The sequence below is a fragment of the Schistocerca piceifrons genome, chromosome 9 (genome assembly GCF_021461385.2).
Source record: "Schistocerca piceifrons isolate TAMUIC-IGC-003096 chromosome 9, iqSchPice1.1, whole genome shotgun sequence".
Lineage (NCBI taxonomy): Eukaryota > Metazoa > Arthropoda > Insecta > Orthoptera > Acrididae > Schistocerca > Schistocerca piceifrons.
The window spans coordinates 187930754-187955004 of NC_060146.1; the positions used below are offsets into that span (position 1 = coordinate 187930754).

The 24251-nt window shown below is 44.1% G+C and overlaps 1 protein-coding gene across 1 annotated transcript in view; it reads right to left on the reverse strand.

The window, feature by feature from the left end:
- Window positions 1-8993: 8993 nt before the first annotated feature.
- Window positions 8994-24251, reverse strand: part of LOC124716836 (ice-structuring glycoprotein-like) — a 114470-nt gene continuing 99212 nt past the window's right edge. Inside the window, exons 7-10 of the mRNA XM_047243389.1 lie at window positions 18902-19030; window positions 16643-16854; window positions 12290-12406; window positions 8994-9135 (exon numbers count right to left, since the gene is read on the reverse strand). Of these exons, the coding sequence (XP_047099345.1) occupies window positions 12325-12406; window positions 16643-16854; window positions 18902-19030 (423 nt within the window). The 3' untranslated portion in view covers window positions 8994-9135; window positions 12290-12324. The remainder of the gene's footprint in view (window positions 9136-12289; window positions 12407-16642; window positions 16855-18901; window positions 19031-24251) is intronic.

Genomic DNA, 24251 nt, shown 5'->3' on the forward strand with positions numbered 1-24251 from the left:
CGCCATATCTCCAAACATGGATGCGACCGTCATGATGCTGTAAACAGAACCTTGATTCATCCGATTACATTACGTTTTGCCTCTCGAGCACCCAGGTTCTTCGTTGAGTATACCATCGCAAGCGCTCCTGTTTGTGATGCAATGTCAATGGTAACCGCAGCCATGGTCTCCAAGCTGATACTCCATGCTGCTGCAAATGCTGTCGAACTGTTCGTGCAGATGGTTTTTGTCTTGCAAACGTCCCCGTCTGTTGACCGAGGGATCGAGAAGTGGCTGCACGATGCGTTACAGCCATGCGGATAAGATGTCTGTCATCTCGACTGCTAGCGGTACGACGCCGTTGGGATCCAGCACGGCGTTCCATATTTCCCTCCTGAACCCACCGATTCCACATTCTTCTAACAGTCATTGGAACTCGACCAACACGACCACCCATGTCGCGATACGATAAACCGCAATCGCGATAGGCTACAATCTGACCTTTATCAAAGTCTCCCCCTTACACGAGGCATCACAACAATTTTACACAAGGCAACGGCGGTCAACTGCTGTTTGTGTATGAAAAATGGGTTGGAAACTTAAATCATGTCAACACGTTGTAGGTGTCGCCACCAGCGCCAACCTTGTGTGAATGCTCTGAAAAGTTAATCATTTGCATATCACCGCATCTTCATCCTGTCGGTTAAAATTCCTTCTGTAGCACGTCATCATCGTGGTGTAGCAATTTTAATGGCCAGTAGTGTAAAAAAAGACTTAATCCAAGTGGCCAAATACTCCAAATAGACTATCCTGGCCAAAAATGCCATACGCACATTTGATTTCATTTCTTATCGGAGATCGCGAGTGATGGAAGACCGAGCTGGTGGTGTATTTCAAACTGTCATCTCTCGCGCTGCTGTCAGCAGCGCGCAGCAGGCGGAACGCGACCGACTTAGTACTGTCCATACCGTAAAGTACCCTCTGACAAACGATTCACAGCGACTTTTTGACTCATTTATGGTAAACCCAAATGATTTCTTTGGATGAGCTCTGCGCGTTGTGGCTGAAATGAAGCAGCAGTCGAAGAACTGCATGGAACAGCTGCGTTCTGTACGACAACGAAGTAAAAATTCTTCATCACAAAAGTTATGGACAGTGTCTTACTGTTAGGCAAAATAAAAAGTCGCTCTATATTTACCTGAAAAAAAAAAAGACACCAGTTCTAAGCAGGTCTTCTAGACCAGTAGAATGCTACATTTATGTGAGAGCAGCATGATTTACATAAAAAGGAAAGATGCTTATGTAGTTATAGCGTTGCTATTACCAAAAAACGTGCTGCAATAATTCTTTAAAAATCCATCTCTTATTCTACATGTTTGAAAGTAATCTCCATCCCTCTCAACTGCCTTACTCCATCTTGGAAGCAGCGCCTGTGTACCCGCACGGTAAATTTCTGGACCAACCTGTTGGAGGCACTTTTTGGCAGCGTGCACAAGGGAGTCATCATCTTCAAAACTTGTTCCACGAAGGTAGTCTTTCAGTTTCCCAAAGAGACGATAGTCACACGCAGCCAGGTCAGGATTGTTAGGTGGGTGTTTCAGTGTTGTCCATCCGAGTTTTGTGATCTCTTCCATGGTTTTTGACTGCCATGTGGTCGTGCATTGTCGTGCAACAGCAAAACATCCAGCTTTGGTCGATGTGGTCGAACACAACTAAGTCGAGCTTTAAGTTTCTTCAGTGTCGTCACATATGCATCAGAATTTACGGTGGTTGTGGTGTCACCGCCAGACACCACACTTGCTAGGTGGTAGCATTTAAATCGGCCGCGGTCCGGTAGTATACGTCGGACCCGCGTGTCGCCACTGTCAGTAATTGCAGACCGAGCGCCGCCACACGGCGGGTCTAGAGAGACTTACTAGCACTCGCCCCAGTTGTACAGCTGACGTAGCTAGCAACAGACACTGACGAAGACTCTCTCATTTGCAGAGAAGATAGTTAGCCTAGCCTTCCGCTAAGTCAATTGCTACGACCTAGCAAGGCGCCATTTATCCTTTGCTATGTATCTAATGAAGCATGTACAGTAACAAGACCAATGTTCACCAATTGTGGATTAAAGTTAAGTATTCCAGCAGCTACGTACTTTTCTTTATAGCATTCATTACGTATCCTGTTTCAGACCTCACGCCAGCCTGCGTGAGTTTAAACGCGTGCCTTTCGGTTACCCGTCACTGTGGACTGGCTGTCTTGTCAGTCCACAACAGTGGTTCCACTTGGCATGATGTCCACAAGCAAGAGTCCTTCGGAATCTTTTCCAGCAGGTGGAGTGCTTTCGATTTTTTTTTCTTAGGTGAATTTGCATGATGTCACTCCTTTTATTGCATCTTCGTCTCTGATGTAAAATGGCGGAGATATATTTCATACCTGTCACAATTCTTCCAAGAAATTCATCTCCACCATTCTCGTACTGTTCCAAGAGTTCGCTGCATACCGTTTATCTTGTTTCTTTGCGAGCCATTGTCAACATCCTGGGAAACCACATGGCAGAAACCTTATCTAACGCCAACACTTTCAGTATTCTGCAAACACTTCCTTCCCCTATCCCAACGTAGCGTGACAATTCGTTCACTGTGATACATCTGTCAACAGTCACCAATTCGTTAACTCTCTGCACATTGTCTGGAGTATGTACAGTACGAGGCGTGCCGCTGCGAGGACAATCCTCAATATTGCCGTGCCTGCTTTCATCATGTAACCCGCTTGCCCACCGACTAAGTGTACTGCGATCAACAGCAGCATCTCCATACACCTTTTTCAACTTGTGGATGTTTCCCACTGTCTCGTTTTCACAGCAGAGGAATTCTATGACAGCACGTTGCTTCTGATGAACTTCAAGTGTAGCAGACATCTGGAAGACATGCTGTGACGGCGTCACTCACGGGAACAGGTTGAACTAAGTTTGAAAACAAGCGGGAAAGGTGTATCCACACACTGTAAAACTTTCCCACATGCAGAGTGAAAACTGTATTTTTACAAAAATAGTGTGCGTTTCGTTTGGAGTGACCCTCGTAGTAAAACTGAGGTCCTGTAGTACAAATAAATTGTTCCATAACTAGAACAGTTTGTAATTTTTGGATCGAGAACATTTTTCTCACTACTTATTTGACAACAGGAAATCCCTAATTACACCCGTACGTGTAATCTTTTATACCTAGCAAGATGCTTTTCTTCAGTTATCTCTTTTTACTTCTTTAAAACATTTTACGCTGAGATATAAAAATTAACATATATTGTTGTTAATAATCAAAGACCATCATCTGCCCAATGTACTTTTTAGATTGCTAATTTCCCTACCTCGTTTAAATTTCTGACATTCCACACTCTGCCTAGTGGAGTATTAGCTCCTCGTTGCTAGGGCCGCGAACTGGGCTGTCCACTGACATAAGCGACCTCCACAAATAGCCGATTTTATGACCAAGCACTTGAGAAGAGCATCTCCAAGACTTCAAAGCTGTTCGGTTGTCCGCATGCTACTGCGGTGAGCGTCTATGGAAAGTGGTTGGATGACAGTGTGAATCCACGAGTAAGCGACGAAGTGCTCGACGCCCACGACTCGTCACAGAAGGTGGAGGCAGGTCACGTGTCTGCTCTGCAAAGTAGGACAGTGGCAGATCTTGTGGCAGCGCGCAGATCTTAACATGCGGCTCTGTGGCAGACGATCAATACCATGTTCACATACTGAGCCTGCCACATCGTCAGTTAATACTTTAGCAAGCATGAGATTGTCGAAATTCCAACATCGATCAATCTAAATGTGTCGCTTGATCACACGAATCACCTTTCTTGATACTCCACGTTGATGGTCGGTTTCGGCCACGCTGTCATGTAAGTGAATACCTGCGCCGAACAAATAATGGGTGCCAGCTGATTGAGGCAGTATTATGCAGAGTGTCCAGGCTAGAGGGATACGAAAGATCTCGACATTTTATGTTTTTGGGTAAATGCGAAATCAATAGAGACGCTCTCCAAGATATGATCTTCACGATTTCATGAACATCGTTGAGTCAAAAATAGTCCAAATGGCTCTGACCACTATGGGACTTAACATCTGAGGTCATCAGTACCGTAGACTTAGAAACTAATTAAACCTAACTAATCTAAGGACATCACACAGATTCATGCCCGCCGCAGAATTCGAACCTGCGACCGTAGCAGCAGCGCGGTTCCGGCCTGAAGCGCCTAGAACTGCTCGGCTACAACGGCCGGTCATTGAGTCACACAGCTCATGTTGGCTAGTGATAAGGGACACATACCTAGACAAGTAGGCGAACTATGCAGCTCCACGGACGCCTCTCGAAGTCATTTTCTGGCAGGTTGGTCTCTCCCCTCCCAGCTATCATGGGAATATTGCCACATTTCTCCATGAGATTTTTCCTAAGTGTTTGATTGGGAAGTCTCACTGCCTGGGCTCCGTTGCCTACCGATCTGACCCCATGGGATTTCAGAGCACGGGTGTTTATCAAAGACATTGTTTACAGAATAAGGGATGGAGATCTGGTAGATCTTACACAATGGATCTACGCCGCAGTATAATCCATTAAACTTGCCTTGGCTTATGAACATGTAGTGTCGAGATGTAAACGGTGCCCACATTGAACTGTACCAACATGCATAAAAGGGTCTGAGTTCGTGCGCACGATTTTGGACATATGAAGATATAAACCTTCATAGGTTCTGAAGTACAGAGTGGGACAAATCAAAATGACCCAGGATTCAGTGCGTGAGATTGCCAACGTTCTGAAACCTTTTGTGGCAGCATTAACGGAGGAGGGAAAGACTACGACCGTGTGGAGCAACTTCCCATACAGCCGGACGAACCTTGGAGCACATTTACACAGTCTTCACGCCTGGCAGCGCTGTTAGCAGCGGCCAGTGTGGTCACAACCCTAGTTGGCTACCCTGTTCACATGATCTGTTACTGTGCGATTACTTTGTGTAGGACGCCCTCAAGTCTAAGGACTATCTCAACAACCCTCATAATCCTCAAAATCTTCAGCAGAACAGACCGCAGCAGTTCCAGCAGTCCAACTGCGATCCGCCTTCAACAACTTTCCGACCAGGCCCCAAAAGTGTCAAGAGATGAATGTTGGTCGCTTTCAACATCTGTTACAGTCAGGGTCATATTTCCTTTCCTCTGCCATCTTTCTTTGTAACCCGGAACTCTGTTCTCAGAGCCACTATTATTTTCCCCTTCCTGTATGAACAAATGTATTTGTATACATATAGCATAGGTACCATTTATTAAGGGTGACATTCATCTCAGATTCTATGGAACCTATGGTAGTAAGCCACTGCTCAATGACTGCTGTCGACTGCGTGAAAATTACTGCTGAACATGTGCATCCCTTCATGCCTGATGTCATCCCCAAAGGCAATAAAATCTTCTTGCAGGATAAATCTCCGGGTCACAAGTCCAGAATTCTGTTACAATGGCTGACCTTCCGTTCTACATCTACATGATTACTCTGCAATTCACATTTAAGTGCTTGGCAGAGGGTTCATCGAACCACAATCATACTGTCTCTCTACCATTCCACTCCCGAACAGCGCGCGGGAAAAACGAACACCTAAACCTTTCTGTTCGAGCTCTGATTTCTCTTATTTTATTTTGATGATCATTCCTATCTATGTAGGAAATTAGCTGAGCTAAACCCTAATAGAGAACATGCCTGGGACACTCCGCTTCCACAAATCAGCGGCAACTAATTTACGAGATATCTTAATGATTTGATTCGTCAGATTTTAAGACAAAGTTGTAGCACAGAGGAGCTCTCCACTGTATGAGGGAGCAAGACAGCGAATGGGCTCATACAGCATGGAAATCTTAGTCATATTCGGCTCTCAAACAGCTCCGAAAATAATACAGTTTTCACGAGAGAAAACAGTTTAATTAGAACCCCAAGTGACCTACTTCGATAAAGTGTACACACGAATCACACCTCGAAGTTCCTGATCAGCTGTAACGAGCTGCCTCTAGTACCGATATTTATCTCTCGATTAATAATTAATATGTATAATCCACTTCACCTAATTATCCAGTTCATTGTACAAAACTGCAAGTAATCCCTTCAGTAATTAACTCATGATATTACATTTTCTGATGACAAGTCAATAAACAAACGAAATTAATTTTGTTTACTGCGTAAATTACTGATTAGTTTTATTTCTACTAGGCAGACGGGGCGACGTATTGAAATTCTCTATGCTGGACATAATTTTGAATTGGGAAAATTATGAACACAATAATAAAATTAGAATACAGTTTAGTATGAGTACTCGAAAGTGTGGCGAACCTGCAATGAATTTTTGAAAATTTAACTTGAACTGTTGCCCATCATTTCTTCTTCATGTATGTGGCATAATTCTCACACAGTTTAATTGTGACGCGTTTATACTGCATACGCTCTGAAAGTTGGATGCCCGTCTATGTGAAGGTTTGACTTGAATTTGTCCACCTTACAGTTTTGTAATACTTTTAAATTCCTCCTTCTGTACGAGTTATCAGTCTTCTGACTGGTTTGATAAGACCTTTCGGGAATTCTCAGTGTCAGTGTAGCGCTTGCACCTCACGTCCTCAACGATTTGTCTATTTCAATCTCTGTCATCCCTTACAGATTTTACCTCTACATCTCCCTCTTGTTGATTTTACCCTCTACGGCTCCCTGTTCCACCAAGAAAGTTACTACGTGATGTCTCAAAACATGTCTTATCATCCTGTCCCTTCTTCTCGTCAGTGTTTTTCACATGATCCTCTCCTTGTCGATTCTACGGAGAAACTTCCATTTCTCATTGCATCATTCCGAATAACTTTCAAGAGCATCCTATAGCACCACATTTCATACGCTTAGATTCTCTTTTTCCCACAATCTATGATTCACTACCATACAGCCGGCCGGAGTGGCCGTGCGGTTCTAGGCGCTACAGTCTGGAGCCGAGCGGCCGCTACGGTCGCAGGTTCGAATCCTGCCTCGGGCATGGATGTGTGTGATGTCCTTAGGTTAGTTAGGTTTAATTAGTTCTAAGTTCTAGGCGACTGATGACCTCAGAATTTAAGTCGCATAGTGCTCAGAGCCATTTGAACCATTTTTGAACCACTACCATACAGTTCCTTCCTCATACGTATGTTTTTCAGAAATACTTTCCTCAAATTAAAGCCTATTATGATACTAGGAGATTTATATCGACCAGGAATTCCTAGTGACGGTCTGTTTTTATAACCTCTTTCCTTCGTCCATCATGCGTTATCTTCCTTCTGAGGAACCAGAATTTATTCAATTCGTCTATTTCTTGCTCCACACTTTTGACGCTACGTTTTCGCTAATCTTATTTCTCCAGCTTCTCACACTTCTGTCTTGCTTCTGTTTACTCTCAGTCCACATTCTGCACTCTAGACTGTTGATTCCATTCAATACTCATTATAATTCTTCTTTTCTTTCACAAAGGATAGCAATTTATTAGTATTCAATTATTATGTTTCCTTTTTGGTTCTTGTATATACTCCACATTCACCAACATTGGCCTTGCCGCAGTGTTAACACCGGCTCCCGTAAAGTCACCGAAGTGTAGTGCTGTTGGGCTGGGCTAGAACTTGGCTGGGTGACCATCCGGTTTCCAAAGCCCTCTTGGTAAGCGGGGTGCACTCAGTCCTTGTGAGGCAAACTGAGGAGCTACTTGACTGAGAAGTGGCGGCTCCGATCTCGTAAACTTGCATACGGCCGGGAGAGCGGTGTGCTGACCACATGCCCCTCCAGGTCCGCATCCACTGACGCCTGTGGGCTGAGGATTAGAAGGCGGCCAGTCAGTAGCGGTGGGCGTTCATGGCCTGTTCGGGATCTACATCTACATCCATAAACACACCATCTACCTGGGAACCCGTGTCTATGGCCCTCTGAGTCACGTGCACGAATAGCGCGAGCTGGGTTTCACACGATCGTCTTTTTCGAAACCCATGCTGATTCCTACAGAGTAGATTTCTAGTCTCCAGAAAAGTCATTACACTAGCGGTTCTCGGCTGACGCCCCCCGGTTACAGGACTCAAGGATAACACTTTATTAATAATTATAAGACAAAGTAATATCACCAGTTACCAGTTACATTCTCAGCAAGTACACCAAGTCCTTTCATCCATACATGTATTTCTTCGTCATTAGAAACTTTTCTACATGAATGGGTATACAATGTAAAAGGCATATTACTATACACAAAAGTAGGTCTACTTTGGGTCTTGGGGTCGATTCCACAATGTCATGTTTTATAGGCGATGACATCTCGGTCGGCGAAGGATTCCAATTCAGGTAGCGAAGCATTCTCACAGCGGACAATAGCGAGTGTAAACCACCCACTGCCAGCTGCTCCCGTAGCGACGTCAAGTGAGAAATTCACTCGACAACCACGGAAGAATATAGGCCCATTCAGAATAACAGATTGTGCAGTGCCATTTGTTCTTAGTTTACTTTCAAGGCTGATAATGTGTTTGTAGATTGGCATGCGATGGCGACGTTGACGGCACACACGTCGATGAGGCGTAGTGCTTCAATGCTTACAGCGGAATGATTCCGCTGGTGTGCACTGCCCGCTTATATAGAGAGCACGTAACCTTAGTTACTTAAGGTGCAGATAATGGACTTAGTTTTTATATACTGCACATTATCCATCCTTCCCTCGAGACTACACATTTTTTTAGAGAATTTAGAACATCTTTGCGTCTTCGAACGTTTTCTCTACAATGACAAACTCTATGAAGGTGTTTGATTTTTCTCTAATCTTGTTCCTATTATCAAGATCAATGTCAGAATTGCTTCTGGGGTACCTTTACATTTCCTTAAGTCAAACTTATCGTCATGTATGAAATCGTTAGTTTTATCTCTTAATTCTGTGTAGCTAATTAATATTCAAAGAGTCACGTGATAGGCTTGATGGGTGGGTCTTGTGATAAATGAAGATACATGCGTAAGGAATTTGTTTAAGTTATTTATTTATTCATTCTGAATGATTAGACTGTTGGCTGCACTGCCGCTACAGTGTGCTGATGAAGTTGCTGCGAAAACTGACGTAATGCGTTTCCTCTGGTCGTGTGGTGCACGTGGACGTAGTAGCTTTCTGTAAAAAAAACAAAGTAAAAGATTAGTCGGCTGTCAGTGTGAAGTCTCCCTTAGAAATTACTTCACCATATTAAAGGTTCTTCTACAGGAATGCAATTAAATGGTTTCAGTTGCAGAAGATGTTTAATGAGGATGAACCATGTCGTAATTTGATGTGGATATGACGAGTGTAGTTGGAAAGGAGGGTAATAGAAATGAAGGTGAAAGTGAGCATGTAGGGTGTACTGCAGCCAAACATGAAAGAAACGTCCGAGATATGTAACAGTTAAGTTCCAGATACAGCTCGTTTACTGCCTGTGACACTACAAAAGAATACTGCTTACGTGTATATTTTTTGCAATGTAGGGGACTGCTACATTATAGCCATGACGAAATTAAATGTAGTGCAGTAAAATTTGAATTGCTAATGAAGAACAAACGAGTAAAATTAATATGATGCTTGGCTGCATTAATTAAAGAAGAAATAACTACAAAATCAACCACGCTGTTTCCATGCAGAGATAAATTTAGAAAAATAAAGCGAAAGGCAAACAAGATAACGTATGTACCACGCAGCTTTAATGATAATGAAAACTGACAAGGAAGAACGGTAATGAATAAAATGAAAAACAGATAATATCACGTGATGGGTACAGGGCGTGCCGATATTGCATGAATTTCCAAAGATAATTTAAAAAATATGAATCCAAGGTACTTGTGTAATCTCGTGTACGTATTCGTCACTGCAGTTGGGATTACTTCTAGAAGTACTTGAGTAATTCGGACAGCGACAAAGAGTGGTGTATCACTGCAGACCTAAGAACACGTGAAACAGCTACCGCTGTATTTCGTTCTGAACAATAAATTCGTATTAATCATTGTGTAAGGCATCTGAGTATGTGATGTTGTTAGAACATGTGTGTCACGTTGTTGAAATACTGTTCTAAGATGAATATCTTATCGCAAGCAAAAAAGTTTAGAAACTACTTAGTGGCCATTTAAACTGTAGGTGAAGGAACATATTTATGTGCTCCATCTGTTGGGTAGTCAGAATGTATAGTGTTCACCCAGGTAGCGCTTGAACGTTCATGTTAGGACAAGAGAGAGACAACTTGAGGACCAAGTAGTAACTCTACCACACGAAATCGGCGTCAATTTTCGCGAGAGTGATTTACCATCAAGTGACAGCGGGTTTTTAGATTGACCAATCTGTTTGTTTAGATATTTAATTTATTGGGCCGGAAGTTGAATTTATTTTATCCGTAATAAGGACTGTTTATTCCCAACGATAATGACAGCTATGAAACTGAACAGAATTTGCACCTTAACTGCAATTCAGTGAGTTTCCTTCGGACAGTTACCACAGTTGCACAGAACTTCTGAAAGAATGACATTACTGCCGTCAACACAAATTATTGTTTTATTTTTCCCTCCACTACTGGCTGCCTTAGGCAATGGTGACATTTTTCAGAGGTAGTAGATACGCGTGGGGAGAGACCATCAAGCTGTCCAGAAACAAGCTCATGGCAGGCAGGTGTAAGACGTAAGTCAAACGCAAATGCTATCGTTTCAGACGCCCCAAGTCAGTCCCACAATTATGTTCCTAAGTACGCAGCACTGTTCCTAAGATTGGCGCACTATTGTTAGCATTACAGAGCACTTGTTCATGGCACCATGGTATCGCAACGCGTCACGTTAACTTATACTGACGAACTTCAAATGGTCAAATTTGTGTGAAATCTTCTGCGACTTAACTGCTAAGGTCATCAGTTCCTAAGCTTACACATTACTTCTAAATCAATCCTAAGGACAGCACACGCACCCATGCCCGACAGAGGACTCGAACCTCCGCCACGACCAGCCGCACAATCCATGACTGCAGTGCCCTTGACCCCTCGGCTAATCCCGCGCAGCTTACTGACGAACTAAAGTGTCTGCAGCCTTTATAACTCAATGTTACCTTAAGTTCTAAGTGCCAGTTATACACTTTTGGAAAGAGAAAGAGTTACAACGTGGACATCGTGACCGATTGCTACCAGTGTGATATCAATTTTTGTAGAGGGATATGTTGGCTGTAGTGTCAACATTATGCGAGCTTATCCAACCTGGAAGTGGGGAAGAGTGGAAGAATGAAACACGATACCGTTCACGAGATACAGTGGCCTGGTGTGCCTACAGTAGATAGAGCGAACTGTCTAAGGAAATTCTCCACGGTAATAGAGGTGGAAATATTCACTACCAGAATGGGTGCTGAGGAGAATCTGCCAGCGTACTACAACCATCGTGGCATCTACAAGCATGCAGAGAGCCAGACAGCTCTGGAATCTCTATGGATCCCCACAGCAAGATCGAAGATAATTTAATTATGCCGTGAATCCCCTGTCAGGTGAGGCGAGAGCAACATGGTAAACCTGCTGTGGGTCACTTGTCAGCCAGGAATCATTGGCCAGAACAGGTGAGACGACTCCATTGATTGGACCGCCACCTGTCCTAACCATCACTAAGGCGACGGTTAAATAAAAACCACCTATGTAAATTGAAGGGGGATCACTGCTACTAGGTGCAGCGCGACATTTTGCAGAATAGGCGGCGACGAGCGAAAATTTTTACCGGACCGGGATTCGAACCCGTGGTCTCCCGCTTACCAGGGAGCTCCTGCGCCATCCAGGACACAGCGTTATCGTAACTGCACCGTCTCGGTACTCCCATCGTCGCCACGTATCCACAGTCCGCATTTTACTGATGTTGAGGACAGCAGTTCCGAATGGGATCAGAGCTTTAGTAATTCAGTACAGCTCTGCGACGAATATACCGAGCGAGGTGGCGCAGTGGTTAGCATACTGGACTCGCATTCGGGAGGACGACGGTTCAATCCCGTCTCCAGCCATCCTGATTTAGGTTTTCCGTGATTTCCCTAAATCGTTTCAGGCAAATGCCGGGATGGTTCCTTTGAAAGGGCACGGCCGATTTCCTTCCCAATCCTTCCTTAACCCGAGCTTGCGCTCCGTCTCTAATGACCTCGTTGTCGACGGGACGTTAAACACTAACCACCACCATCTGCGACGAATATCTGTGCCAAGTTCGAAGAAGATGGGGCTGGTTCGTCATGATGTAAATCCCTCATTTCCAGTGACTGGTTGTAGGTATTGTGGGTATGATTTCCGCTTACTCACCTGCCAGTGAAGTGGTGGTCATCTTCAGTCGCGGCTTAGTGGAGAGCGTATTTGGCGATGGCGGGGGCGGCGTACGAGATGGCGGGGGCAGCGGCGTAGCTCAGAGCGGGTGCGTACCTGAAATGCAACCACAGTGTTCAGTTTATCCGTCCTACTCTACAGTAACTTGATGCTACCAAATGTGGGGATAACAGTTTGAGTACGATTATTTCTCTACAGCACAGTGACATTCAAATTGCCCCGTAGTGGAAATTCCGCGTTATCTTATCAGACGCCATTACATTCTATACATCCTGTTCTATTATACAATGTGGTCAGAAAATGTCTGAAACGCTTGTAGGGATGTTGCAGGGCAGGTTGTACTGAGATATGAATGTTACAAAAAAAAATTCGATACGTTGCGCCGTTTCCGAGTTATTTAACATTGAAGTTAGCCAATCAGATCGTCGGGCGAGTAACTTCAAGTTTCAGCTAATGAGACAAAGCACTCGTTGGACAACACCGACCCTGGCAGACCGCTTGAATGCGAGCGCGTGACGCCCCGATTGGCTAAATTCTATGCTAAATAGCTCGGAAACGGAGCAACGTATCGAATTTCTTTCTTAACATTTACGTCTCAGTACAACCTGCCCTGTAACATCCCTACAAGCATTTCACACATTTTCTGACCACCCTCTATATGTGTGGTTTCCAAATCAGTATGCGCAACTAGACGCAATTATTTAAAATGTGAGGTGAGAACTGAATTCCATAACTGTATACAATACCCGAACAAAGTTGATGAAGGTAACTGTGCCATTGTGCTTCGAAATACTTTTTCTATTTGGGGGCAAAGACGGATATCTATTAGTCAACTGAAATGCGAAGGATGAGAATGTTTTGTTTTTAAAGAAAACGACCCACTTGTATTTCGTCGTCAACTATAGTGACATGCAAATGAGAAGGTGACTGAGCGATGCATTCTGCGCTGTAAGAATGGCCGAGTGCCCTCTCTCTCTCTCTCTCTCTCTCTCCCTCCCTCTCTCCCTCCCTCTCCCTCCCTCTGTCTCTCCCTCTCTCTTCCTCTGTCTCTGTCTGTCGTCACATCCTCCACCCATCTTGTAACTGCCATCTCTGCAGTATGCACGACATTAGGCCATGCTTCCCGCTTTTGATTCTCTACGGAAAAATTCATCTAATCCGGAAACTATAATTGTCGATTCTCAACGTAATACGTGGCATGTTCTCCTTTATGCCCACCATAATGAACACAACTTTAATTAAACACCTTCATTGTCCTTAGACATTCATGAGAACCAACGCTGTTCTTCACGCAACCAGATCCGCGCAAGACTTACAATCGATTGCACTACTGGCAACTGGCTGATATGTATCACACACCAACCTGCATTTTTACGTGCACATCAATGGAGCTGACGTTTACAGAGTGAGTGCAATGTTGCCGTACCAGAAATTTTACAAACGTAAGACAGATGTGCGAGACAGGTGAAGGTTAGATATGAGTAGCACGTCACGAAGTGCGGCACGTCGAATGGCTGATTCGAGCACATTCAAGTGAGGAAGTCTCTACACGAAAGGAAACTCGCCACTGTCAGTGTATTAGTCATTGTGTACGTCGCACGGGACTTCTCTCTGGCCACTGTAACATCTCACGCACGAGGGAAGTACAGGTTTCAGTTTTATGTACTTTTGTGGTGGTTGAGCTTGGTGGCCACAAATTGCGTAGTAACGAAGCGAAGCGAAGAAAATGTTGTTATTCCACAAGCATGCAAAGCAGAGGCAGCGAGTTTTCCACCCCTGCACCATATTGTCATACGGGGCCAAACGTCTGGACGTCACGTGACACCTGAGGTGAACCAAACATCACTCTCATGGAGACACCTCGCCTCCTTCTAATCCCAGTCTGGCACAATATTTTACAATGGCAGTAAGTATTGTATCATAGTACACTTCGCTGCAGACTGAAAGACTCTTCCTGGAAACCATTCCATAAGCATGACGAAGCCATATCTCGGCAACACACAGCTAGTTCCACAAGATACACAGGCATCATGACCCTCTGTTTCACAGCGTCTAGTTCCACTTTTCAAACACAGGACAGCTGAGATTCTGCTTGAATAGGGTTCTCCAAGTCTTTGACATGATTCCAGAAGTATGTGGCAGCAGATGTCTACGCGCAGGTCAAGCAAATTCCCACAAATTACGGGCGAGTTTTTACTGGAACGCAGCTGCCGCCCGGTATGTGTGCCAGTGGGTATAGATTTGGCGCATTTCCTGGCCAAGACATTAGCGTGAGTTCTGACCTTGCAACACGTGCAGGAATCCTGCTGGAACATGTCATCGACGCACCGCTCTCTTCAAGCGTGAAACGATGCAGGTGGTTCACAATAATGTTCACTTAGTTCTCTGCTGCCACGATGCCATCGATTACCAACACAGATCCCATGGAAGCCTAATTCAGTGTATTCCGTAGCATAATTCTGCCCTGACCCGCCTGCATCTGTGGTGCAGTGCATGTCTCGTGCGACCATTCGACTGGATCACGGCGTGCAGGGAGCCAACCATCGACCTGGTGTAAAAAGAAATGCCATTCATTCGACAGGCGACACTTTTCTATTGATTCATCTTGGAAAACTCAGTGATTATGTGCCCACCGCACTCATAACTGAGGGCGCAGGAACACATAGGGGTCATGTGATGTGGGACTCTACGTTCAGAAATGGCCTTTGAACAGTGGCCTTTGAAACACGTGTATCTATACCTGCACTGTGCTCTATCGTCCGATCTGCCACAGATCGCTGCCCATGTGCATTATACAGCGCGACAACCTCCGATCTCTACATTTTGTGATGAGACGTGGTTCTCCAATACCATACGGCCTACTCGTTATTTCACCGATCTTCAATCACCTTCGATAGGTCCTCACAGCAGAACTACACCAACAGGCGACCAGTTTCGCCGTTTCATAAATTCTCGTTTCCAGCCGCAGGGTCAGCGCAATGTCCCCTTTGTCAAAACCGCTTGTATCAGTGGATTTCCCCTTTTGTTGTAATGGTTGCAGATTCGTCGCTCTTCCGCGTACACTCTTTCCCTGCTGCATCATGTGCCCGCAACACTACCAGGAGATATTCAACCTTGCTGTGGGCACAGGTCTTACGCCTTGAGTCGTTATTGTATGTAGCACAACGTCTGTGAAGGACAGGAAATGAGCTATGTGTGCATAGCGTACATCGTGTTACAAGTAATAGGGACTTCACGAGTCCCTGGTATCACAGCCAGTTAGGGACACTAAAAATTACTGAAATTAGAAAGGAGTTAGCTCCATCGTTGTAAGAGTAAGAGGCATTCACGAAACTTATAAACAAATTAACGAAGTCAAGATGCTAATTTCCTTTATTTGTTTATTTTAGCGACGAACATACCAGAAGAGTTGTTCTGTTGAATTTTGTTCTTCATATTATTCACTCAGTTATTTCTGCCCCTCTAGAGTATTTCTTATCTACATTTCTTTCACTGCCGTAGTGAAGACTATTTTCTCCGATGTATTCTTGTACCAACAGGACAGTTTTGTTTTGGAAATTTTTGTCGTCAAGCAACCTTTGACAAATTCTAATTTGATCCGTTTTACGAATCAACGGGAGGAAAATTCCTTTATGTTAGACTAGCGCCGAAAGAGACAATTATAGCGAGCGCAAGTCAGCAGTGAAAGGTGAAAGCAGAATGTAAATTTTAAAAAAACCCTCCGACGGTAGGAAAAATACCAACGAGGGGTAGAATCCGAGGTTCAACGGCAAAAACAAAATCAAAAAACGGTGGCTCAGTCAGTATGAATAGCCTCACCGAAAGACGTACACAACAGATTTGTATTTGCCCAGGAAATTTTATAATAGCACGCAGACACCTCTGCAAACTTTAAGGGTTATTCTAGGATTGCAGAAGGATTAAACTGGCTTCATAGAGATTTACTGCATGCACACTTGTTTAGGTCTCTTTTCTAAGCCTTCTCCACACAAATTACGTCCGAACAGACCTAGTAGGGCCCAACAGTAACGACCGACCGTCACGTCACACTCACGCAGTAAGCGTCATTAGATGCAGATGTGGTATGTAGTGAGCACACCGCTACAATGAGGCTGAGAGCATCTCAATTGCCATCAACGCTCAGCAGAGCCGGGCGGTCACCCATCCAAGTGCAACCCAGCCCGAAAGCGCTTAACTTTGGTGATCTGACGGGAACTCGTATTACCACTGTCGTGTTTTGAGTCCGTACAATGGACAGTTGAGCACTCACAGTCGCTCTAGCAGTACATCTGCTGTAGTGTCACCCGGTCATTAAGACTGGCTGCTACTCACCTAGCGTAGCTCAGAGCAGGGGCGGCGTAGCTCACGGCGGGTGCGGCGTAGCTGATGGCGGGGGCAGCAGCGATCGCTGGGGCGGCGTAGCTGACGGCAGGGGCGGCGGCGATCGCGGGAGCGGCGTAGCTGATAGCAGGGGCGGCGGCGATAGCGGGGGCGGCGTAGCTGATGGCGGGGGCAGCAGCGATGGCAGGAGCAGCGTAGCTCACCTGCAAGTTAACAGTACATACCTTGTGTTTTAGCGGACACAGCCACAAACCCACGACACAGTTTCAGAATTAGTGATGCAAGCCACCTGGGTGAAACAAAGCTTGTTAAATTCACACACAAGACTTCTTTCAGACAATAGGTATCAGTGAACAAGTAAATCATATCTCAGTCTTCAGGATTTGCTGACCGTTGTCACTAAAGTTTAATTCTTCTGGGGTGTTAGGCCGCGTCATATTTACACTAAAATAATCGACGTTCCGACCGCTCTGCTGCGATCTCAAATGTTCAAATCTGTGAGAAATCTTATGGGACCTAACGGCTAAGGTCATCAGTCGCTAAGCTTACACACCACTTAACCTAAAGTGTCCTAAGGACAAACACACACCCCCATGCCCGAGGGAGGACTCGAATCCGCGCCGGGACCAGCCGCACAGTCCATGACTGCAGCGTCCTAGACCGCTCGGCTAATCCCGCGCGGCGCTGGGAGCTCCATCAGGATCTTCTAAAGTGCGCGTCATTTACGACGGCTGCCGAGTTTAGGTTCGTTCTGCGCATCTGACGTCGCGAAACGCAGTCAGCCAATGAACAGAGAACGACGTTGCCAGAGCTCGACTGCAGTGCAGAGCACGGACGAGTGTCTTCAGTTTTAGAAACGTTCAGTCATAAATAAAGTAATTGAACAAAAGCAATGCCTTGATAGCAGAATTTCTTTTATAGAAAGTTTGGAAAACGCATTCTTTATACCAACTGCTTCATATTCTATTAATTAATTAAACCAAACAAGCAATAAGCCTTCTAATTCTGGCGATAGCAAAGAAAGGTGTTTGTATCATTCGCTCTAACCGCTTTTTCGCTATAAAGAACAGTGGTAAGTGTTTATTTCCTATTGTACTTCGACGAAACGTGAGTAATTCATAGTCATACCAACAGTGTTTGTTGGATATTGCGTCGTATTTTAAAATCCTTCAGGAAGTCTGTTTGATGAAGAGCTGTGGTAGTGTAATCGTTAAAATGTGGCGCTGGCACGGTAGCTCAGTGTGTTCGGTCAGAGGGTTGCGTGCTCTCTGTAACAAAAAATCTGAGTCAAGCCATCAACGATCAACTTGAACGGATGTCTTGTGACGTTCTCCCAGACCAAACGAAACGAACTATATCGACCAAAAAAAAAAGTGTTTGGCTGCGAAGTGAAAGGTTCTGAGTTCAAACCTTGTTCGGTGCTTAATATTTTCTTTATTTAAAAACAATATCGAAATGTCTTACTTCATGAATTTTATTCGTTTGAATGTCATTTTTTGAAATTTCTAGTGGCAACTAAAATCGACCATATGGAAAGTATACGCTATGGACTTTTACCTCTGCAAACTCTTCAAAATTTCGTGCAATGGTTTACTACATTTAATGCAGCTCAATAACTGCGCTGTAGATCGAAACAAAATTAAGTCATTTATGGGGGGAAGGTATCAGTCAAGAAGATGTGTAAAAATCAAATATTTGGACCAAATAGTTTTTCTGAAATCGAATGATAAGTGTGTCAGAGCAGTCGGAACACCCATGTGTCTGTACAGGCAGACAGAGCAGTGATGACCAAATCGCGCACAGCGCGGAATGCGGGGAGCACGTCTCTGTAGAAGCGAAAGGGTTGATGCGGCCGTGGTGGCTTTACTTCTTAAACTGCGCGCTCCCCCCTAAACTAAGTTTGCTTGGCGCGTGCAACTGGCAACGCAGCGATCTCTCGCATCTGGGTGGGCATGCGCGAACCGCCAAGAGAAAAGAATTGAACTATAGCAATAGTGGACACCGGAAGATCCCTAGCAGAGGGTTCGAAACATAGATTATTTTAGTGGAAATATGACGCGGCCTAACACCCGAGAATATTTAGTTAACTTTAGAGATAATTAGTTTAAGTTGTGAGAACCATTATCAGATCAAGATCGCATGAGGAGTCAGTGCCAGAGATACTGTGTAATACGACCAAGTATCCGTCACCGACTGCTGGATAATGCCATTGACAGGCTACTGCGGATATACGACTGTAGTGGTACTTACGGCAGCGGGGGCGGCGACGGCAGCGCCGTATCCCAGACCCAGCAGGCCTCTCTTCTCCTGCTTCTTCTCAGGAGCGGCCTCCTTGTTCTCCACGGCCTGGGCGCAGGCAGCGGCGACGAACAGCAGAACCTGCGGCAGCAAACAGCACTTGCACTCACCACACACGTGCTCCACCCATAGTACTCACTCGCCCAGTTTTACAAGCATTAAACAAAAAAAAACAGCGCCAGTTGGTACTGTCTGCGACCTATTTGGGACATCTGACTGTAAGTCAAATATTCTCCTAGATAAACGGACGTTTTGTGTGACTGATGGAATAGCCAACCAATGGGTAATGCCATATGTAACCAAAACAATGCACAAAGATGTATTTATTACTTCAAACAACGTAGTCAGGGGACATGATTCTGAGGAGGAACGATGCTTGGTGCCCCACAAGTCTCAGTCTAAGGACCACTATTGCTCCACATACATGTAAACTTTCTTCCATCTAATGTACAACAATCAGAACTAGTTCTTTTCGCAGTTGACACCAATTCTGTAATCAGTTGAAGCAACAGAAGAAATGATAAACAGCTTCCTTAAAAGTGTAATTGATTAGTTGCCTGGGAACGGTCTCGTCCTCAGTTTTAAAAAGGCACCATCTATTCAGTTCTGCACTTCAAGAGGTACCACACCGACAAGTGCAACACATGGTAAGTAAATAATACTTAGGGTGTAACTACCAACTCTTATATGTCCATATTGATGGGAATACAAAAAGGAAAACTTATTTTGGGACTCCTAAAACAACTCAGTTCTGCCGCATTTGCACTTGTAGTCACTGCAAATCTTGGGCAGACGCAAATCAGTAAGCATCTGCACGTTTTCAGTCAATAATTTCTCATGGAACAATGTACCAGGGTAACGCATCTTTCAGAAATAATGCATTCAGCGCTCAAAAACGTGCTGTAAAAATAATATGTGGTGCTCGCCTACTATCATCTTGTAGACATCTAACGCAGGAGTTAGGTATTTTGAATTGCGCTTCACATTACATTTATTTCCTCATGAAGTTTGCTGTAAGTTATCCACTGCAGTTCAAAAGAGACGATGATGTACATAAATACAGTACTCAAATTTAAAAAATGGCATTCATTACTACACATCAACGTAGTATTTAACGCAAGAGGAGTGCACGATGCTCCAGCTAATATTTTGACCACTCATCCAATGATAAATGTAAATGTCGTGTGACAAGGGCCTCCCGTGGGGTAGACCTTTCGCCGGGTGCAAGTCTTTCGATTTGACGCCACTTCGGCGACTTGCTCTACGATGGGGATGAAATGATGATGATTAGGACAACACAATACCCAGTCCCTGAGCGGAGAAATTCTCCGACCCAGCTGAGAATCGAAACGGGGCCCTGAGGATTGACATTCTGTCGCGCTGACCGCTCAGCTACCGGGGGCGGACACTTATCCAGTGATATAAATGTTTGGCAGACTGCGAGGTAAATATTGAAATGAAGCTGAAAAAATTTTCTCCTCATCAACTCCTTCTATTCCATATAAGTGTCTGTGTTATTGTAATGTGTACAAGATGGTGGATAGAAACTATTAAATGACATCTGCATGTCTTTAAAAAAATTAAGAATGAAATAATACACTTGTAAATGATCAGAATGCAGCCATATTTAGAAAATAATTCCTGTATTGAAATATAGTGACTCCATCCACATCATTAAGATTTATCGTGTAAATGGTTCATGGAACATGAAACTAAATAACGCAAGGTCTGTTATTGCTTGAAATAATCATTACATTCAGTCGATCGCATTCTTCGGAACAATCGATTCATAGTCCTCTAAAAATCTAAATCTATACTTGGCAAGCAATTTTACGGTGTGTGGTGGAGGGTATCTCTATCATTTGTTAATTTATTGTCGACTCTCCGTCTACCTCCATGTGAACTCCAATTTCTTTGATTTTCTTTTTCACCTTGGTCAATTATGGTAGTAACTGATGTCAAATTTTTCTTGGAGCATATTATCTTGGAATATCAACGGTAAACCTCTTCATTATGCCCAATGCTTCTCCTGCAGCTTTTCTCACTGGAGTTTTCCGAGCACCTTCTTTCATCTCTCATGAAGCGATCTCATGTCTACACTTGCTATTCTTCGCCAGACTTACACTATCTCTTATGTTACTCTAGCGGGGTAACTGTGTCAGACTGATGAGTAATTATGTATAATCTTTTTTACAAGTGTTTTTCTTATCCAACTAATTCTTGGATGATCTACATTTTCTGAAGATTCGTCCAGTTAATCTGACTGCGGCATCTTTTTTCTTCTTTATGTGGTCATTCCACTTTAAAGCTGTTTATATCATTAGAGCTAAGTATCTTACGATTATCTTTTGGTTTATCGCCAGTAATATAATGGAACAGCAGTGAGTTTCTTCATCTATTTATGTGCAATACGTTACTTTTACTTACGTTCAGGGTCAACTGCCAGTTCCTGCAGTAATCACAGATCATCCACAGATTTCCCTACATTTCGCTACAGCCTTTTGGTATTACAGATTCCCTACAGTCAATACCATCGTTTACAAAGTGCAACATGGAGCTTTCTGACGACGTCCGCTACATAATTGCTGTACATTGTTAACAGTGGCGGTCCTATAACACACCTATTGTATACCCCTGAAATTAGAATTATATATGTTGATTTCGTATCGTTAAGAATATTTAAATGGACTTTCATGGAGCAAAGATCAATAGCGAAGGTACGAATGGTCAAAGCTTTTGGAGAGTGTATAGCAAAGTATGGAGCTGAAACAGGGGAATTAAGTGAATACAACCACTGTTAACAGAGACGGGATTTTCGAGATGTTGCTGTTGGTTGACGTTATGGGATGAAACCAAAACTGAAGACATACACAAGAGAATGAACCTCGGTACCACTATAACGGATACAATCGAAGCAAAACGGCTGAGATACTATGGACACATGTAGTGTTTGGATGAAGGGCTAAAAAAGGTGACGGAAACAACATGGGAAGCGGGAGTCGAGGAGCTATGTCAGAGAGTAATTTGCAGGCAGAAGATTGGAATAGGCAAGAGACTTCCAAAGCTAGGGTGCGAGAAATAACTATAATGTTGTAACAAATCGCAGTTAAAAGAAAGGTACGACGCGTTAATTTCTGTCGGCAAGGAAGTCTTGAACCTGGTCACAAATCTGCTCAGATACTCGGTAAGCTAGTAATTTTCGCGCTAAAAGACAGTGTGGAACTGTGTCGAATGCTTTCCGTTAGTCCAGCAACACGGTATTGACGTCGGTGCCTCTGTCTGCGGCGCTCATATAGGGGAACAGAGTGAACTGTTTTTCGGATGATTTGCTTAATTTTTTACGTCATGCGTTCCGGACACTCTGTCTATCAGAGATGGCCAAGTGAAACAGCAGACATTACGAGCGGATAAAGCATGCTATCGGCTCACGTACTTCGTGTAGGTCGTATAGTATAGTCCCTAAGTCTGAGGGACAAACGGTTAACTACGTACTCGACGTATGAAATAATAATGACCAAAGTGTTTGAAGAATGAAATTTTCACTCTGCAGTGGAGTGTGCACTGATATGAAACTTCCTGGCAGATTAAAACTGTGTGCCGGACCGAGACTCGAACTCGGGAACTTTGCCTTTCGTGGGCAATACTCTCAACTGAGCTACCCAAGCACGACTCACGACCCCTCCTCACAGCTTTAATTCCGCCAGTACCTGGTCTACCACCTTCCAAACTTCGCAGACGCTCTCCTGCATACCTTGCAGAAGTACCACTCCTGGAAGACAGGATACTGCGGAGACATCGCTTAGCTATGTGAGTCGTGCTTGGGTAGCTCAGTTGGTAGCGGACTTGCCCGCGAAAGGCAAAGTTCGAATCTTGGTCCGGCACACAGTTCTAATCTCCCAGGAAGTTTCACCAAAGTGTTTGCTTCTGAATTAAGTTACGGCCACTAAAGCACATACGAAAACATTGCGATTGGATAATATATACCACATCTCACATTTTTAGTTTGCAGAAGGCAGAGGAGACGGAGAAAGGAAGGTACGAATTAAAATTGGACAGAATATTGAAATTATGGATTACCTTAAATATCTAGAAAGTGTGATAATAGAAAATGCAAGACTGGAGGCAGAAGTTAGCAGGAAGGTACAACAGAACAATCAATTTTACCAGTGCGTGAGGTAGGTGCCAAAGATGTGTAATTAAGAACTATAGAAGCCGTATTTTACAGCCATGTATACATACGAGTATACATGGGAGATCTTGACAGTGACAAGAATAGAGTAGGATCCAGGTCAATGAAATGTTGTGTGAGAGGTACCCTCTGCCGTGCACCGGTAAGACGGGTTGAAGATATACATGTAGCTGACAAAATTCTCATATTTAGAAAAATACGAGCTCATACGGTTTACATGCAGCGGTTCTTCCTATGTAATATTTATGAGTGTTAAAGGACACACACACACACACACACACACAATATACATAAATGACCTTGTGGATGACATCGGAAGTTCACTGAGGCTTTTTGCGGATGATGCTGTGGTATATCGAGAGGTTGTAACAATGGAAAATTGTACTGAAATGCAGGAGGATCTGCAGCGAATTGACGCATGGTGCAGGGAATGGCAATCGAATCTCAATGTAGACAAGTGTCATGTGCTGTGAATACATAGAAAGAAAGATTCCCTATCATTTAGCTACAATATAGCAGGTCAGCAACTGGAAGCAGTTAATTCCATAAATTATCTGAGAGTACACATTGGGAGTGATTCAAAATGGAATGATCATATAATGTTGATCGCCGGTAAAACAGATGCCAGACTGAGGTTCATTGGAAGAATCCTAAGGAAATGCAATCCGAAAACAAAGGAAGTAGGATGCAGTACGCTTGTTCCCCCACTGCTTGAATACTGCTCAGCAGTGTGGGATCCGCACCAGATAGGGTTGATAGAAGAGATAGAGAAGATCCAACGGAGAGCAGCGCGCTTCGTTACAGGATCATTTAGTAATCGCGAAAGCGTCATGGAGATGATAGATAAACTACAGTGGAAGACTCTGCAGGAGAGACGCTCAGTAGCTCGGTACGGGCTTTTGTTGAAGTTTCGAGAACATACCTTTACCGACGAGTCAAGCAGTATATTGCTGCCTCCTACGTATATCTCGCGAAGAGACCATGAGGATAAAATCAGAGCGATTAGAGGCCACACAGAGGCATACCGACAATCCTTCTTTCCACGAACAATACGAGACTGGAATCGGGAGAACCGATAAAGGTACTCAAGGTACCCTCCGCCACACACCGTCA